The 17940-nt window shown below is 34.5% G+C and overlaps 3 protein-coding genes across 4 annotated transcripts; 2 read left to right on the top strand and 1 right to left on the bottom strand.

The window, feature by feature from the left end:
• The first annotated feature begins 1764 nt into the window (after positions 1–1764).
• LOC127240197 (protein ALTERED PHOSPHATE STARVATION RESPONSE 1-like) lies at positions 1765–6076 on the top strand. The gene is made up of 4 exons (XM_051258730.1): positions 1765–2813; positions 3697–3902; positions 4672–4895; positions 4974–6076. Exons 1-4 carry the CDS (start codon positions 2117–2119, stop codon positions 5746–5748), a joined length of 1902 nt encoding a protein of 633 aa, XP_051114687.1. The 5' UTR covers positions 1765–2116; the 3' UTR covers positions 5749–6076.
• Positions 6077–6760: 684 nt separating this feature from the next.
• LOC127240198 (cell cycle checkpoint protein RAD17) lies at positions 6761–13365 on the bottom strand. Of its 2 annotated transcripts, none has more exons than XM_051258731.1 (12): positions 13024–13365; positions 12473–12530; positions 12022–12101; positions 11896–11943; positions 11227–11283; positions 10981–11083; positions 9600–9910; positions 9154–9505; positions 8322–8444; positions 8018–8213; positions 7883–7943; positions 6761–7159 (listed from the first exon to the last, which is right to left on the bottom strand). In XM_051258731.1, exons 1-12 carry the CDS (start codon positions 13231–13233, stop codon positions 6944–6946), a joined length of 1815 nt encoding a protein of 604 aa, XP_051114688.1. In that variant the 5' UTR covers positions 13234–13365; the 3' UTR covers positions 6761–6943. The 2 variants fall into 2 exon arrangements, with proteins under 2 accessions (XP_051114688.1, XP_051114689.1); XM_051258732.1 differs by having other exon boundaries at positions 9388–9505.
• Positions 13366–13930: 565 nt separating this feature from the next.
• On the top strand, positions 13931–17906 carry LOC127240199 (rac-like GTP-binding protein ARAC1). Its single transcript, XM_051258733.1, has 7 exons — positions 13931–14449; positions 15628–15715; positions 15857–15966; positions 16083–16146; positions 17207–17271; positions 17357–17422; positions 17544–17906. The coding sequence occupies exons 1-7, from the start codon at positions 14351–14353 to the stop codon at positions 17640–17642; spliced, it is 591 nt and encodes a 196-aa protein (XP_051114690.1). The 5' UTR covers positions 13931–14350; the 3' UTR covers positions 17643–17906.
• The last annotated feature ends 34 nt before the right edge of the window (positions 17907–17940 follow it).

Here is a 17940-nt window from a genome sequence, read left to right as displayed (position 1 = left end):
TATGTCTTCATTCTTTTTTTTGAAAAAAAAAATTGATTTAAAATATAATATTTATTTAAATTTTTTATTTCAATCAAATTCAAATGTTAGTTATTTTTTATTTTATTTCGTCCTAAAAGAAGGTTGTAACATAATAAATACTTTTTTAACTTACTTTATATTATACAAATATCATTATTTTTCTATTACACTAGGGGCATTTTTTTTTTTTTTATCTTTTTCACTACAATCCAATGTAATACTAATATTAAAAAATTTACGTCCAAAAAATAAACAGTAACATTTCTACGGGACTGAGTAAATATTATGTTGGTGAAAAAAAATATATATTTTTATTAAAATTGTTTCGAATGAATAATATAATAATAATTTTGATATAAAATCAACTATAAATTTAAATAATGTAGTATTAATTTTAATTTAAAATATTATTGATTTTAATTTGTAATGACTAATTGTTACTAAAATTTTAGAAAATAAAAAAGAGACAATTAAGCTCATTACATAAAGTAAAAAGTATATATTTTTATTTTAAAATAATATATATTATATTTTTTTATATAAATCACACATCAAATATTATTTTATTTAAAAATGCCTTGTAAATGAAGTCTTATAATAGTAATAATTTAATATTATTATTATTTAAGGAATGAAATATGAAAATGGGGTGTACTTTATTAACTTGTATATGTTTACTTCGAATATCTTTATTTTTAATTTTTAATTTTTTTTTTATATGATGTGGAAATCCGTAGTCACTAACCGAAAGCGCGCACTGAGTAAACCTCGATCAAATAAATGCTTTGTTGACACGGAGGATGTGTTTGATTTGCATTTTAAACTACATTTATTTTTGTTTATAAATATTGGGAATTTGGTTATTAATATTAGAAAGTATGAAAATGTTATAAAATAATTATTTATATATTTTTATTGAAAAAATATAAGTATTACTTTTATTAAGAATAGTGTAAAAGTATAAAATAATAAATCTTATATATATATATTAGTATAATATTAATTATTAATCAATTTATAATTCAATTATATTTATAAATGTTAGTTTATTTATTCTATTATTTCTTTTTAATGTAAAGTGTATATAATACTATATACATTAATTAATTAACAATGTTTATGTTTTTTATTTTGATTTAATTTTAACTTTTAAATTAATCATTTAAAATTTATAAAATTAAAATTATAGTTTAGTAAATAAAAATATATTGAAATAATTAATTAATATAAAAATATATATATTTATATGTATGAAATGAATAATTAATTGATACTAAAAAAAATATTGGGTAAATATTATAGTATTATTTATATAATATCTTTATAGTACTAAATACAAATTGAATATATCTATAATGACAAAATAAAATATTGTGTAAATGTTATAATATTATTTATATAATATAATTATAGCAATTTCAGATTTTCAAAATATATCTAACTGCTGTGTATCTGTATATTTATTAAAATTAAAATTTTTAGGAAAGATATTATCATTATCCCAACTTTGGTACCAAAAAGGAAAAAAAAAAAAAAAAAAAAAAAAAAAAAACTGATATTATTCTAATCTGCATTGAGAGTTGAGATGTAATAATATTAATTAAAGATTTAAAGGTAATTAATTCAACCACTATAAAAATAATAGCAATAAAATATATATATACAGAGAATGTTGATAGACACGAAGAAGACGAGGGTAAAACCGTAAATTCACTACAAATTGAGAGACTGAGAGACCGCAGTAAAAAGAGAGAGAAAGCAAGAAAGGTAGCCATGGCGGCACTCTGCCCAACAGCTCATTTGCTCTGTACCATCAAAAACACACACTCTTGTCTTCTTCCCCATTCCCATTTCTCATTCCAACGCTGAACCAGCAGCCGCGCCTGCTTCCTTCCGCCTCGCCATTTGCGGTGCTGTTTTGATTTCGATCTGTGTTCGGAACAGCGAAGAAGAAGAAGATTGACGATTGTGTGCTTTTTGAACCTCTGATTTTTTAAGTTTGCAGCGATAATCGTGCATTTTTTTTTTGTTGGATTTTGGACTGGAAATGCCGGAATCTGAAAGTTGAATCGAGATTGGGGATTGTTCGTGGAGAATGGGGTGTTGGTACTCGAGATTGATCGAGAGAGAGGAGAAGGTGTCGAGATGCAAGGCGAGGATGAGGTACATGAAGCAGGTCGTCAAGGCGCGCCACTCCTTCGCGGCGGCGCACGTCATGTACGTCCGCTCGCTGCGGAGTATCGGCGCCGCGCTCCTGCAATTCGCCACCGCCGAGAATGGACTCCACCGTCGCCACTTACCGCCGCCGCCTTCATCTCCGCCTCGTCCGCCGCGCCGCACTAATCCGCCGCCCCCTCCCCATCCCCGCCCGCCGATGAGCCCGACTTCCTGGACGACAACCTCCACGGCGACCTCCTCCGCCATCCATCCACCGCCTCCGCCGCCTGCGGCAGGCACCTCCGCCTGGGATTTTTGGGATCCTTTCATGCCGACGGCCGGACGGTCTGTGGATGAGGAGGAATGGGAGGAGGAGGCGACGACGACGTCGGCGTCGGAGGCCGCCGCGACGACCGTCGCCGGAACACAACCGCCGTCTGTAGCGACGGCGACGTCCACCTCCAACACGACCACCGGCAGCGAGCTTGCGGTGGTGGTGTCCACCAAGAGCAAGGATCTGGCGGAGATCATCCAGGAGCTAGACGACTATTTCCTGCAGGCTGCCAATTCCGGTAGGCCGCTGTCGTCGCTGTTAGAAGTCCCCACCGGCAGTTTCCATAGCCAAACAACTTCAGGTAACTCTCATCTGCAAATTGCTAACCATGTGAACCTTTCTTTGTCCTGTTGCATCTGTAATGTTTACTTTTTCTGCTTTCTTCCAAATATTAAATTAGGTTAAAATTGTCCATGATTTAAATCAGTGAGTAGGTTGGAGAATTTCCCCAATTAGTTCCATGAGATTCATGGAGGTTGAAGGTGGAGCCCTTGTGGTACAGTACAGATCTATTTATATAGAAAATTTGTTGCAGGAATCTTTTTAGAACTGGTTGTTGATAAATGAATTTGAATTATCATTGAGAATGTGAACATACTTTCACCCTCTGTTAAAAAGCCGTTCCACAGGCCTAAAGAGTCATACCTTTCGGGCACATTGCTGGTGTAATGTGGATCAAGATTAGTGAGGATTGTGAAAGATTATATATTAGATGTTTAGATCAGCATCTTGGGAAGTAAGAGACAGCCGGGCAACATTCCCGAGCTTCAGTAAACTACATCTCTCAATATTAACCTTGTTTTCTGGTTTTAACTTTCTCTACAGCTTTGATTGTCTTATGTGGTATCTGGTATTATGGTAATGTAGATCAAGATTAGGGAGGATTGTGAAAGATTATATATTGGGTGTTTAGATCATCATCTCGGGATGTACAAGACAGCCCGGCAACATTCCTGAGCTTCAGTAAACCACATCTCTCAATATTAACATTGTTTCCTGGTTTAACTTTCTCTACAGCTTTGATTGGGTTATGTGGTCTGGCATTATGGTAGAAAATTCGACATCTAAGTAGTGGATTCGAGCCTTTAGGGGGAGAACTTGAGAATTTTGAGTTTGATTAGAAATCTAATTCGACAGGGAAAGATTATTTTGTGGTGTTCTAATCATGGAGTTCTGCATTGCAGGTAAGGACTATGGACATGGCAAAAGTTTGAATCCGCTAATGTGGACGTGGGGTTCTAGCAGTGCGAAATGGAACACATTTGGGAAGTTCTGTGAAGATCCATTCGAAAAACAATTAGGCCCACTCAATGGTAATACCTCTTTCAACCATTGTTCAACGGTCGAGCGGCTATACACATGGGAGAAGAAACTTTACCAGGAGGTCAAGGTATATCATATTAGCCACTGCCAAAGTTTAATCTTATCAACCATACATAATTTTAAGTAATGCCGCTTATTCCGAGGGTAGGGTAGGAAGACATTGGATCTTGGTTTTGCTGATTTCTCTCATGCTTTAATAATGTTGTATTGAAATCGATCCGTGCTTAGGTTTTGTTTGTCCATGTGCCATGTCAAAGTGGCTTATAGATCCATTTTCTTAGGTTGTTCTTTGGGAGTTAATTAGTTTCTTTTATATTTCCTTCGTGTGTTTGAGAATGTTTCGTAAATACTCTCTTGTTTACTCTAATAGCATCGGTAATTGATCCAAACCCTTGAGGGATTTATTAGAACAATTTGAGTGTAAAAAAACATGATGTTACAATAGGCATATTTTCGAAACTTCTAAGGGTGTGTTTGTTTGCGGGTTTTAGTATTTGGATTTTTAATAGTAAAAAGTTGAATTTGAATAGTTGTTTGATGTGATATAAATAGAGATTTATCTTATATTTAAATATAAAATAAATTTGTAGTATAATATAAAAAAGAAAGTAATTATTTTATGTGATATTTTTTTAGGGGAAAAAGAATTTGAATAGTAAAATATGTGGTAAAATCACAAAAGAAAGCAACCTAAATGTTATTTTTGTGTCTAGTTATTACTAGTGAAGTATCAAGTTATTACTGTGTTTATTAGATTCTTGATGCAATAAGATCTATAAACACGACGATTTGACAGTGATCTATGTTTTGACACATAATCTTTTGTATGCTTTCAGAATGCCGAGTTCTTAAAATTAGAGCACGAGAAAAAGGTGGCCGCACTCCGGAAGCTAGAGCTAAAGAACGCCGATTACATAAAGACAGAGAAGGCAAAAAAGGAAGCCGAGAAATTTGAATCACAGATGCTGGTAGCCTCGCAAGCCATCGAAACCATCTCTGCTGAGATCATCAAATTGAGGGAATCGATGCTTTACCCACAACTACTCGAGCTCATACAAGGGTCAGTATTCTTCTCCATACAAATTACCATTCTTGATCTAAACTACGCCACCTTCTAAAAAGACTCGTCCCGTTTCAGGCTGACAAACATGTGGAGAAGCATGTACGAGTTCCATCAGGTCCAGACCCACATCGTCCAACAGCTCAAGTATCTCGACTGCATCCCGTCGACCGAGCCGACCTCCGAAATCCATCGCCAATCGACGCTCCAGCTCGAGCTTGAAGCTCAGCAATGGCACATCTCCTTCTGCAACCTCATGAAAGCACACCGCGACTACGTCCAATCCCTCACGGGATGGCTACGCCTCTCCCTATTCCAAGTCGGCAACAATCCAGTCCACAAAACCGGGCAGGACTCCGCCGTCTACTCCCTCTGCGAAGAATGGCAGCTCGCGATCAACAACGCCCCCGACAAAGTGGCCTCCGAGGGAATCAAGAGCTTCTTGTCGATGATCCACGCCATTGTCGTGCAACAAGCTGACGAACAGAAACAAAAGAAGCGATCCGAATCAGCTTATAAGGAGCTCGAGAAGAAGGCAGCTGAACTCCGTTCGTTGGAAAACAAGCTCGGCCCGTATTCAACCCTAGAATCCTCCACGACCAAGAATCCCATCCGGGAAAAAAGAGCGAAAATGGAGATGGTTAGGAGTAAGGCACAGGATGAGCAAGCTAAGCACGAGAAAGCAGTCGGGGTCACAAGAGCAATGACGATGAACAACTTACAGATGGGACTCCCGCACATTTTTCAGGCATTGACGGGATTCGCTAACGTCTGCAAGCAGGGATTCGAATCTGTGCAGAATCAGGCGAAGAGCACCGGCGACCTGCATAACGTGAAATTGTTGATGCCGTGAAATGGAACTGAATCGGAGAAAAGGTACGCTTACGGTTATGATTTCAAGCCTTTCAATTTGAGTTTGTTTATATGTGTTTGTGTTCGTGTTTATGCCGGGATTTAGGGTCGATTGGGATGACTTTTATAGAATAAGATTTCAACATGTTCCCTAGCAATGCAGTGATGATTTAGGTTTTAGTTTAGGTTCTTCAAGTTTAGGAATGTTTAGTAGTTTGTTTTTGTTGTGCTGAAAATTTGGTGTAGCATAGTTGTAGCTGCTTCTGTGTGTTTTAGGACAGACACATGATGGAGTTTTATCTTTACATATATATTTTTTGTTGTTCTTCTGTCTTTGTGTCATTTTTTCCATTTAGTTAGTTTAACTCGTGATTCATGTTCAAATTTTATTTTAATTTAGGAAATGGTATATAATACCACTCCCTCCACATAAATTTCTTCTTTTTTTATAAAAAAATATAATTATACATTTTAAAATCATATTTTAGATTTTATAATTTTTTTTTTAATTTTAATTTTAATTTGTCATTATTTTTATTATATAATAATTTTTTTATTAATTTTTTTAAAATATAAGTAGCGGATTAATCTAATATTTAAAATACATTTTTTATTTTTTTATAAATAAAAAATAAATATTTGATGCCATAATTTAAAAATTATAATCTCTCAATCCTACTCCAACAGACCTAATAAAAAATAATACTAACATTTTATAAGTAATTATATTATTAATAAGTATTTAATTTTTTTTTTAGTATTTTAACATTAATATAATATTACTTTTTCTAGATACCCTTGTGCAATGGCATTTATAATCCATGTAAAAAATAAATGTAGTTTGGTATTAATATAGATTTTTTTTTAATAGAACAAATAGAAATAATAAAAGAATGTAATTTGAATTGGAACTGAAAATATATTAATAAATAATGCTAAATCAAAAAAAAAAAAAATCTAACAATTTATGAAATTAAAAATCAGTAATGCAAAAAGGAAAAAAAAAAACTAATTCGAGATCTCAACAAAAAACCACAAACTCTACAACAGTACTATGTTATGTTGAATAAACTACCGTGTTTTGGAAACACTCTATACAACCATTAGAAGAGTCAATCCAATCCAAAGATACACAGTTTATATACAGAATCACAAAAGACAAATAGAACTAAGAGAAACCATTACCCAACAAATATTTACCACTCTTCTATTTCATCTTCATCTTCATCATCAGCATTGCTGTCCAAACCAGAATCACAATGCTTGTCTTGAATGGAATAAACTTCATTACTTTCGGGTGTTCGGCATCTGAGCCAATAATTAAGAGCAGGCCGAAACTCAGTCGCTATAGCCGAAGTTCTATTCAAGATTATACTGGTACGTCCTTGTGTTCTTTCACTCACCATTTGAAACTGCAGAATCAATAATGAGAGGATATAAATAAGAAAAAGATGAAAGGAAGTGTCATAGATTGATTCTAAACATGAGCTTGAATGAACACTGGCAATCATTTCAGCATATTAAAAAGAAATATTCCAAGATCACCTGTGACAGATGAATATATGTCATAAGCAACAATGGAATTCTACGGGTTTGTTTACCTTGTATTTGTATTTTAGTTAATTGTTGGATATGATGTTTTATACGAAAAATAAATATGTTTTCGATATTACATAACAAAGAAACAGAATAAAAAACCCAGAGCCTATATACCGGGACTTTCAATTGCAATGGACTCAAGGATGATTTTGGGGAAATATGACGAAAGCTAACCTCAATTGAGCATGTGACGAATATACAAAGTGTTCTTTCTAGGAGAGACGTAAATTTTTGCTAATTAAACATCTTTTATAAGTAACCAATTTTTTAAGATAATGATGCAGCAGCATCAAGCTATAACATAATCAGATAGGGTACATGTGTTCGAGTGCAATTGATTCTATATTGCATATATTTCTAGCGTATACACAGAATACACCAGTTGCAACACAATTTCTAATTTAATGTTGGAATCACTTATATTTGTTAGAACACAATCAATCAAAGCACATACATTCATTCAACAATAAGTTCTCCAATTTAGTATGCTAACAAACTTCGAAGCAAGTAAAAAATTGAGTTAGGGAGGAGTTAACCTTATTGAGCCGTATTGATTGTTCAACTTGCCAAATCCTCGGACGGCGAATAGCATGCCACCTACATTGCCAGAATGACAGCTATAAAATAGTATTCACCAAAAATAAACGAAATTATTCTATTTAAAACTATACCTAGACACTGGATTAGTATTTCCAAATAAGACTCCACGAACGGCAACTGATGCAGCAATGGATTGTACGAGATTCTCAGCTTCAAAGTTTCGAAGCAAAGATCCTCTTGGGGGACTAAGGAGCAAGTCAGTATCACTTAAATACGTACTGACAACCCATGCATCTTCGATTGCCTCCTCGCTCAAAAAATCCAAAACTGTAAAGCACAATCATAGAAACAAGAAATTTCTGAATTCTAACGACTTTGTAAATGTTACCAGCATAATTACATATGGAAGATCACTTTTTGCATAGCAAATTTTACCATTTTCATGAAGAAAATCTCCAACACTCCTTGCCTGGCAATGTGCCTGGCTAAGCACCAACTCTGGAGCATCCATTTTGAGTGGGCACCGGACATATTTCTCCTTGAGACGAATTGCTCCATCTACAATACAATAGAAACTATTATCAGAAAAGTCACAATATAACTTCCTATTCAAACGAATTTTGCCTACAAATCAGTGGATATAATTCCTCAACTGTTTCAGTTTCAAACAGTTGAAACAGGTACACTAATATAAGAAAAAGTTAAATGCGTCGTTGGCATCTCAATGCCTTGTATTGTAAATCAATAGGCCATGTTTCTTTCAATGAGGTAGCACCATGAGTCACTCTATTACTACACAAACCAACATGAGACACATTTGTGCATATAGAAACTGCTTACCAAACCGCAACATTCGTCCTATTTTAAGCATCTCAAATTGGCAGCTGAAATTTTTATCTTAAAGAGCCAAGATCATGCTTATCTAGGTTGCAGTTGAATCTTAGGTGCACCCACATACCATCTTGCCACCATAGTATCTCACCAAGAAGTTCAGGAAAAAAAAACACCAAAAAAAATGAGAGGAGAAGGAATGAAACATGAGCATGCACCCAACCAATGTACATCTACGCCAAAGACATATGGTCATACTTCAAAACATTTTACAATTGTTCTAAACTAGAAATTCATTTAAGCAAAATTTTGGGTTTCAACTCAAGGCAGAATGGGTGAAGCACCATATCATATTTTTCCAGATAGCCTTTATAATCATATTGGATATCCGAAACACATAAAGCAGTTAAAGACAACTGCAGTCATATTAGAATACCTGAACCAACACCTCCATCCTCTCTTTTGTTGTGCAAAAATTTACCCAAAGCATGAAATAAAGATATGGTTTCATCTTTTCCAAATGGCATTGGAAATCCACCATCCAAGTCAGCACTTCCGGCCACTTTATCTTCTAGACTAGCTGGAAGAGTCTTTGAAAGAGATGTAGAATGCACCGAATGTGGTTTCAAAGAGAAGTACTGTAAAGATGTAATTGCATGTCTAATATCACCTCCACTGGCTTTTGCTATTTCGCCAATCTCAGCATCACTTACTTCAAACCTCTCTGCTTTGCATATCTTGGAAAGAACTTTTTTGATGGAATTGACAGTAACTGGGTTAAATGTAACCTGAGAGATGAAAATGTTTTGAGAGAGAGAGAGAGAGAGAGAAGGTTGCTTATAAAAAAAATAGGATTCAATTAGGACAAGTTGAGAAGAAAACCTTAAAAGCCCCAGCATTTTGTAGAGATAGCTGAAGTTCTTCCCAATACCGACTGCCGTGGTCCACATACTCAGATCTACCACAGTCATTGATTAATATGGCTGTTGGAAGACAAACAGATTGCACAAGAAGATGCAAGCATCTCTTGAGTCTTCCACCCGCAATCTTTCCATTTACCACAGGAAGATCATCAACCAAAAATATAACTGGAGATGGAGATACTTGAGTCAAAGATGAGGAATTCACTCCATATTTCCTTATTCTCTCAACAAAACTTTCAAATTCGTCCAGCTTTGAGATGTACTGTATCCCTGGTTGACAATCCCAGGAGTTGCATAATGAAAAAGAGAGACATTAAAGTTTAATGAAGCTGGGACCAAACATCAAAACGCAATCCCCAATACCTAACCAAGATATTGTACTCAACCAAAAGCTGCTACACCAACATAATAATAAAATAAAAATAAATATACTAATAATAATATATTCTTAAGAAAAACAAGTATAAAAAAGCATTAATGATGTTGCAATTGACCTGGGAATTACTTCATGCGAACACTTGCATCAAATTCAAAGTTTTGAAAGAAATTCCGAAGTCTACAGTAATTAGAACTTCAAAACATTACTCTTTCCTGCATTGCACCAACCCAAAACAGCAGTGGAGGTCAAATCTAACCTCTAAGGCTCTACCTCATTCAAAGTCCCATATATAAATTCATCACATAGTGGAATCTAATTTAGGGTGTGTTTGTCTGGGGGATTGAATTTTAAATACACTATTCATCCCATTTTTTTCTCCCAAAAACATCAAATCAAGCATCCATTTTTCATTTTTTATATTATACTAAAAATCAATTTTACATTCAAAACATCACATCAACACCTATTTATATCACATCATACAACTATTCAAATTCAAAATTTTTACTATTCAAAACCCAACTTAAAATCCAAACCCCCAAACAAACACACCCTAAAGGTCTCAATATACTTACCTTCTAACAAAAAAATCACGTCAAGTGGTTTATGACATAGAGAAAAAATTGATAGGTGACAATAAAGGAGAGATTAAGAAGAAAAAAAAAATGAAAAGATATCTTTTCATTACAAAGCAGTTACATGTATACATTTAGGAATTTATGTGGCCTCTAAGATGCAGTTGATATTTTTTAAAATTATCTACATTTTCCCATTAGAACAAGAAATAAAACATTCTTCCACATGACACGAGTTTGCATATTTGGATAATTTGCTTACACACATTGAAAAGGCTTGGAATCTTTTCTGAAAGGACCTTTGTCATTTCGCTTACATTATACAATAGCAGATACAAGTAGTACTTGCTAACGAGGTGCGCATCTTGAAAGACAATTAATCATACCAGAATTAGAATGATGCAGGTGCTCTTGCCATATCGTCGGTGTTGGTGCATTCCATTCAAGCACTTCCGCTCCAAGATGACATGCAATTGCATAAATTGTAGCCTGCATAATGATGTCAATCATAGATAAGTTCCAGATATATTGAAATAGTGAATGTGCTGAGAAAGAAAGATTATCCCAATGCATACTAATGATATGCTTCAAAAAAATATATGAACTTAACTCCAGAGAAAAATAGTGCTTACAGATTTTCCAACTCCAGCTTGACCAGAAAGTAGGATCACGTTACTGCGTGAACTAACCTGTACATAATCCAAAGCAATATTGGATGTGTAGAAACGAATAAGGCAGAAAATGTTTACTTGCTACTTTGACACTATGTGTAAATATAACCAACCTAATAAAACTAAGACTACTTCAGCTAAGTTCATGTGCCATCATTATATTTTAATGAGTTCTTCATGCCTATCAAGCTGTAAGGTTAGTTATTGCCCGTGTCTTTACCTATGTAATTTGTTATTTTGAACAATATAAGACAAAATTACAAATGTGTCAAATGGAAAGGAAATATATAGGATTATATTAACCCTTGAAAGGCACACACCCTATTACCCTAATATGGGTACAAGTTGATGATAAAAGTTATTGTCATTCGTTGTCACAATTTAAATTGACTTGGATTCACTTTTCTTAAGTCTACAATAAATAGTGTTGGTCATGTGACAAAATCATGGACCCCTGATCAAACCAAAGCAAACATCAGAAGGCTAATGAAGGTTGAACCTCAAAGTAAAAGCATCACCTAACATTAATGGACTAGAGTAGCTTGTATATTTATCCATAGGAAAAGCAACTACTCAAAGTAATATGCTCTAACAGGAAAGAATGGGACTATGATCAAAGATATATAATACCTCAGAATTTTGGAGTTTCTCCTCAAGCCACCTTTTAACTTCTTCAACCTGCAAGTCAAGATGCACACAGAGGCATTAAAAATCAAATAATAAGATACATAGTTAAACATTTACAACTATATATACCTTCTTTTTATGAACTGCAAGCTCTTCCAGGCAGCTAGGTTTATACTTTTCAACCCATTGATCTTTGCTACTTCTTGAACCTGCAGGGATTCATTGAATTATAGTAAACTTGATAAAATAAAATTTAATATATATATATATATATAGTGTGCATGAAGAATGCATGGCCTATTTAACTTACGAACTGATATAAAATGACTTTTTCATGGAATGGGAGATGACAAATGCACACTTTGAATAAAAAAATTCATAATGATCATGAGATAACATGGATTATATAAAAGAACTAACTTCAAAAGGAATCAATGATGCACTCAAATCTCGAAGTCATGCATCAACAAATAGAAAATTATAAATTGTGAGGTCTCATCATAAAAAACAGGAAAATTTATCTCAAACTACAATTGGAAACAAATGCAGTCGCGTGGAAAATTCTTTTACAGCAGCATACCAGATGTTACCTTGAACTGTGTAAACCCTTGATCAAATTCCTCAGATAACTTTTTTAGCTACAAATAGCAATGGCAAGAGAAAACCATGTAAGTTCCCATAATAAAATAATGAATTAAAAAAATAAAAAAATAAAAAACTGCGGAATTAGATATTCCACTCATAAGTCATAACTGATGTGACAATTCTTTAATTCACGTGTGTGTGTGTGTGTGTGTATATATATATAAACCCATGAGGCATTCAAGAATGATCACAAAACTATTTTTTCTATTAAGATTAAGATAATAAATAAAAATCTAATGAGGAATGTGCAATCAACTACAAATTAGAATTATTTGGCACATAAAACTATGTCAAAACTCAATCTAGGCTCCAGCATCCCTCCTCTACCACACAAGTCCAAAAGTACTAAATGTTAGAGAGGTCTTTGAGAATGTTTGCTGATGAAAATAGATATTGAAATCAATGAAAATAAATATTCTACGCAGACTCCTCATTTCACAAACCTTTACAAAGTTCTATTGACAAACACAAATCATAGAAATGTACCTCATCAAAATCACTGAAACCGTAGAGCTCCAACGGCCGGGAGTGGGAATGCGACTGCGAAACCCTTTTAGCCCTTTTAGGGTTTTTCCTCGTGGGTGCTGATTTCGAAGATCTTAGACCGGTTTTCGATAACCCACTGCTACTTTTATCTTCACCGTCGTCTGATGATGACGAAATAACGATGGCTTGGTTCCTCTTCCCCTTCCCCATGGGAGGTCAATCCTCGGATAGTCTGGTAGAGCTTCAGCTTCCTCAGTACAAAAAAATCCCGCGCACCCAATACTGAAGGACTCCCGTTTATCTCAGTGGAATCTGAAAATGGCGCGGGGTTTTACGCTCTCTTTTGCGTACCACGGAAGATTGTCCGTGCATATATATCCGCTGATTATTTCAATTGCGAAAATGGGCCAATTTGGTTTGTGCCAGCCCGAATTTGTAATGTAAATTGGGCCTAAGAGAAAATTATAGCTAGCCCAGTCCAAATCCCGTCCCACGTGCTATAGATTTATTTCTCGGAAAAAATTACTTATTTTTATATTATTATAATTTTTTTATATTTCAAATTTTTTTAAAAAAAATTCAAATTAAAATATAATGGATTCGTTTTTTTCAAAATTTTTTTAACATTATTTTTATATTATCTATATAATTTTTATATTTATATCAAAAAATATTTCTTCAAATCACAACACAAAACAAATATTTTTTAAGTTTTTATTTTTTTCATTTTAAAACAAAAATATTATTTATAGTAATTTTACTATCTATATAGTATAATAAATATTTTTAAAATTTTTAATTATTATTTTATTACACAGTTCTAATACGATATATTCCGAAAATCAGGGGTAAGAAAAAAATATGACATGCTAAGGCAAGGCAAGAGAAATGGGGGGACCCGTATTTGGAGCCGTTGGTAGGAAAGACATAAATGCAGACTTTACTGCGTGAAAAGCGTTAATGGAGGAGGAGCGCTTCAACGGCAGCATTCCCTTCCTTCCTTCCGCGGGAATCCTATTTTTGGCGATGGCAGGATGGATGGCCACCCAAATTTCTCTCACACCCTTTCCGGATTAAACACCTCCTTTTTGTTTCTCTCTCGGGATTTCGACTCTCCATTTTCGATCTATCTTCTTCTTCTTCCGAGCATTGCAAAAAATGTCTTGTTATTAGGGTTAGGGTTTGAACCTGGTCGGTGGAGCAATGCCTAGGCTGACGATTGCGGGCGATGATCTAGTCGTGTGTCAATTGCATCGGCTCTTTTAGGGAAGATCGGTTCGGAGTGAGCGAGTGGAGAAGATTGGGGTAATTTTTTTCATTTGGAAGAATGAGCGCTTCAAGATTCATCAAGTGTGTGACGGTGGGTGATGGTGCGGTTGGGAAGACTTGTCTCTTGATTTCCTACACCAGCAACACCTTTCCGACGGTCTGCCATTCTTCTTCCTGATCATCGCTGTTGTTGTTGCTGTAGATCTCATTTAATTTAATCAGTGCGCGTTTTTTTTTTCAATTCCTTGCGATATTCAAGTTTTTCCCCTGTTTTTCATTATCATTTTTGTTGTGAATAGGATAAACCGTTTTGCTTGATGATTTTGAACCTGCTTCCGGATAATGTTTTGTTGTTGCAGATCTTCCTTGCCCTTGGGAAATTTCTTGAAAATAATACAATTTTGAGAGATTGAATATCTATGTACAAATGAAATTATTTGGTTTTTGAAGTATTTATTGAAAGATATCCTTGGATTAGTGGGAAGTTCATGGGCATTTGATACTGTGAGGCCTAAATGTTACAGTGTCTTGTTTCTATGATGATAAGATATTAATGGAGTGCAGATTATATGTGGTTTATATGAAATTGTTTGTATGTGATCAAGTCTTTATGTATTCCACACTAAGGGACGTCATGAGCCCGCTTTTATTAGATATGGCATGGTGACGAGCATGATAATTTTGGATGTCACATTTTTTTCTCTGTGTTTTTGTGGAATTTCTTGAAACGGAGAATCTTTGAGAAATTGGATGGTTGTATGTTAGATTTATTCAATCATAAAATTATGTACACCAAATCTGTCTTTGAATTTAATTAGTGAGACATCGATAGATTTGACATTTTGAGTTTCTGGCATTTGCTTAATGTCGCAGACTGATTTGAAAATTCTGGGTGATGTTGATAAGGTTCAGATTTCTTGACTTATGCATAAAATGTTTGTGTGCAATCAGATCTATTGTGTTTCATGCCATGTGGCTTCATGAGCAGTGATTTTCTTACTAGTTATGAATCGGTGATAAACTCTAGTGTCTTAACCTATTGAGTTTCTAAGTATCAACAGTGTTTTCCTTCTATTTATAATCTTCATCGTTAAACATACATCCTTAGAAGAACTCGCACTAGGCTATAATGATTATAGTAATTATGTGTAATGTGGAAATGTATACCATATGGAAACTGGTTCTGCTATTTGAAGAGTTGTTACAAATATATATATTCCTATGCATGCCTCCAAGTAGGTGACTTAAAGTTTATGATCTCGTTGGATGTTAACCTATCTTTTATAATACTGCATGATGTGAGACAATATTAATATGGTTTTGTGAATGAAACAGGATTATGTTCCTACTGTATTTGATAATTTCAGTGCAAATGTGGTTGTCAATGGAGCCACTGTTAACCTTGGCCTGTGGGATACTGCAGGTAATTACCACACAAACACACACCTATGCAAATATGTTTATGCATTTTAATGCTTGTACATGCAGCTTTATATTCCTGGAATGTGTCTTTGTATATGCCTGTTAACATTTTATGAACCTTCAATATTCACTTGTCGAACAGGACAGGAAGACTATAACAGATTAAGACCCTTGAGTTATCGCGGAGCTGATGTTTTCATCCTTGCATTTTCTCTCATTAGCAAGGCAAGCTACGAAAATGTTTCCAAGAAGGTAACAATTCTGTGACCTGTGCGAGATATTTTTGTTGTCTCCCTTGCCTTTTTTCTACCAACTAACAGTCTCATTTGTCCTGATATGTCTTTTGTGCTTGTACTTAACTTTTGCAGTGGATTCCTGAATTGAATCATTATGCCCCTGGTGTACCCATAGTCCTTGTTGGCACAAAACTTGGTATGATTTGTTCCAATTTTTCTTCAGTTCACTGATAAATTTCTATGCATAATAAATTTGTCTTAGGTATCGTGGAAACTGCTGTTAATAATTTATGGACTTTAAATTTGCATGGTTGTGATATGCATCTATCTATTAAAAGTTACTTGTAATGTGATGGAGTTAATGCTACAAGCAGGAGGACGACGACTGTTATAAGTAGTTTGAGTTCATTATTTTTGGCATTATAACTGCTCTAGGTGATAATTAAATATTTTAGCATGGCGCATCTATTATATGTCATGACAACCTGAGGTTTATTCATTCAAGTTACAGCTTACGTATGCAATGCTTCTATAGCTGTCCATGGCATATGCACACCTAGTCTGAATGCTGTTCTTGTACTATGGTATTTTTAAGCTTCAACAAATGCTACTGTGCTGAGCGCAACTTGAGTCTCTTCTTCTGCCTTTTCTGTAAAGATTTGATTGAAGTTCATACAAATTTGTTTTTGTTTTACTCATCATAATTTTTACCTATGAATGGTATTTGAATAAACTTTTATGTATAATTTTCTGTAAGTTTGTAATGTACCATGATGTGTTGCTGTCACATTACTTATTCTTGGGTACTATGTTTAAAGGCAGCGTTATTAAAACATATGTTATTGATACCTTTTCAACTATCAGTTGTAACTGCTGTTGACTTAATCTAGACGAGTTATTTTCACTGAGAGTATTTCTGAAAGATTAGTCTCCAGATACTGTCAGTTAAATGTAAGCAACCATGGATGGAAGAGAAAGCTCGAGATCGCCTCTGTTGAGTATTGTTGATAGATTTCACCCTCTTTTTCTAATTTTTTGTTTCCATAGTTTATATATTTCTAACTTTTATTTAGCCATCCTTGTTAGATCATCTTATAAACCTGATAATCTTAATTGAGACCTAAATGTCGGTGTATCATTTATCTATAACAATTTCATTCTCTACCTAATTGTGTTGTGATTCAAAATTGCTTATACTTCACAAAGCGCCTAGCTGAAGTTACGGTTGTTTCTTATAATGTTTTTATGAGTTTCAGATCTTCGGGATGACAAGCAATTCATTGAAGATCATCCAGGGGCTGTGCCGATCACTACAGCTCAGGTATTTTGAATGCACACATTCGTCCAACTTTCTTTTTTCTTTTGTTTCTCAATCCTCTCTTATTAATACAAGAATTGAATTCCAGGGCGAGGAACTGCGAAAACTGATTGATGCTCCTTCTTACATCGAATGCAGTGCAAAAACCCAAGAGGTATGCAATTCACCCCACCCCCACCCCCACCCCCCCTCTTATCTTTTACCATTTTCAATTCTTCGATCCAATGTGTATAATAATACATACAAGATTGATTTTTGTTTCATATTTATTCCAGAATGTGAAAGGAGTTTTCGACGCAGCCATCAAAGTTGTTCTTCAGCCACCAAAGCAAAAGAAGAAGAAAGGAAAAGCCAAGACCTGCTCTATATTGTAATTTCCCTTTAATCTGTTCGATTTTCTTATGTACTTTTTTTGGGGCTTTTTTTTTTTCTTTTTTTTTTTTTTTTTAAGGTTTGAATTAAATTTAACCCGCGGATTTTCCTTGGCGCACATAGATTGTCATCATACTTTGATTTCTTGTGCTTATTATTCTATATCTAATTTGCCTAGAATGGATTCCTCTATGCATTTTGATTCTAAGCTGTATAATTTTGCACATTTGATTTCTTGCAGAGTTGATTGTGATGCTCTTTACTTATCTTATGCTTCTTCTAATTTGCCTGTAATTCCTT

This window comes from Andrographis paniculata, unplaced genomic scaffold, assembly GCF_009805555.1.
Source record: "Andrographis paniculata isolate CXL003 unplaced genomic scaffold, ASM980555v1 Contig79END, whole genome shotgun sequence".
NCBI classification, from domain to species: domain Eukaryota; kingdom Viridiplantae; phylum Streptophyta; class Magnoliopsida; order Lamiales; family Acanthaceae; genus Andrographis; species Andrographis paniculata.
This window is presented reverse-complemented; position numbering and strand designations above follow the sequence as displayed.

Excerpts from the sequence above, each read along its gene's own strand:
- LOC127240197 (XM_051258730.1), top strand. The coding sequence starts at position 2,117 with ATGGGGTGTTGGTACTCGAGATTGATCGAGAGAGAGGAGAAGGTGTCG. Across the intron at positions 3,903-4,671 it reads AACTTTACCAGGAGGTCAAG|AATGCCGAGTTCTTAAAATT; the intron begins GTATATCATATT and ends GTATGCTTTCAG. Across the intron at positions 4,896-4,973 it reads CTACTCGAGCTCATACAAGG|GCTGACAAACATGTGGAGAA; the intron begins GTCAGTATTCTT and ends GTCCCGTTTCAG.
- LOC127240198 (XM_051258731.1), bottom strand. The coding sequence starts at position 13,233 with ATGGGGAAGGGGAAGAGGAACCAAGCCATCGTTATTTCGTCATCATCA. Across the intron at positions 8,445-9,153 it reads GGATGGAGGTGTTGGTTCAG|ATGGAGCAATTCGTCTCAAG; the intron begins GTATTCTAATAT and ends ATTGTATTGTAG. Across the intron at positions 8,214-8,321 it reads AGATTTTCTTCATGAAAATG|TTTTGGATTTTTTGAGCGAG; the intron begins GTAAAATTTGCT and ends TGTGCTTTACAG.
- LOC127240199 (XM_051258733.1), top strand. The coding sequence starts at position 14,351 with ATGAGCGCTTCAAGATTCATCAAGTGTGTGACGGTGGGTGATGGTGCG. Across the intron at positions 14,450-15,627 it reads CCAGCAACACCTTTCCGACG|GATTATGTTCCTACTGTATT; the intron begins GTCTGCCATTCT and ends TGAATGAAACAG. Across the intron at positions 17,423-17,543 it reads GCAGTGCAAAAACCCAAGAG|AATGTGAAAGGAGTTTTCGA; the intron begins GTATGCAATTCA and ends TATTTATTCCAG.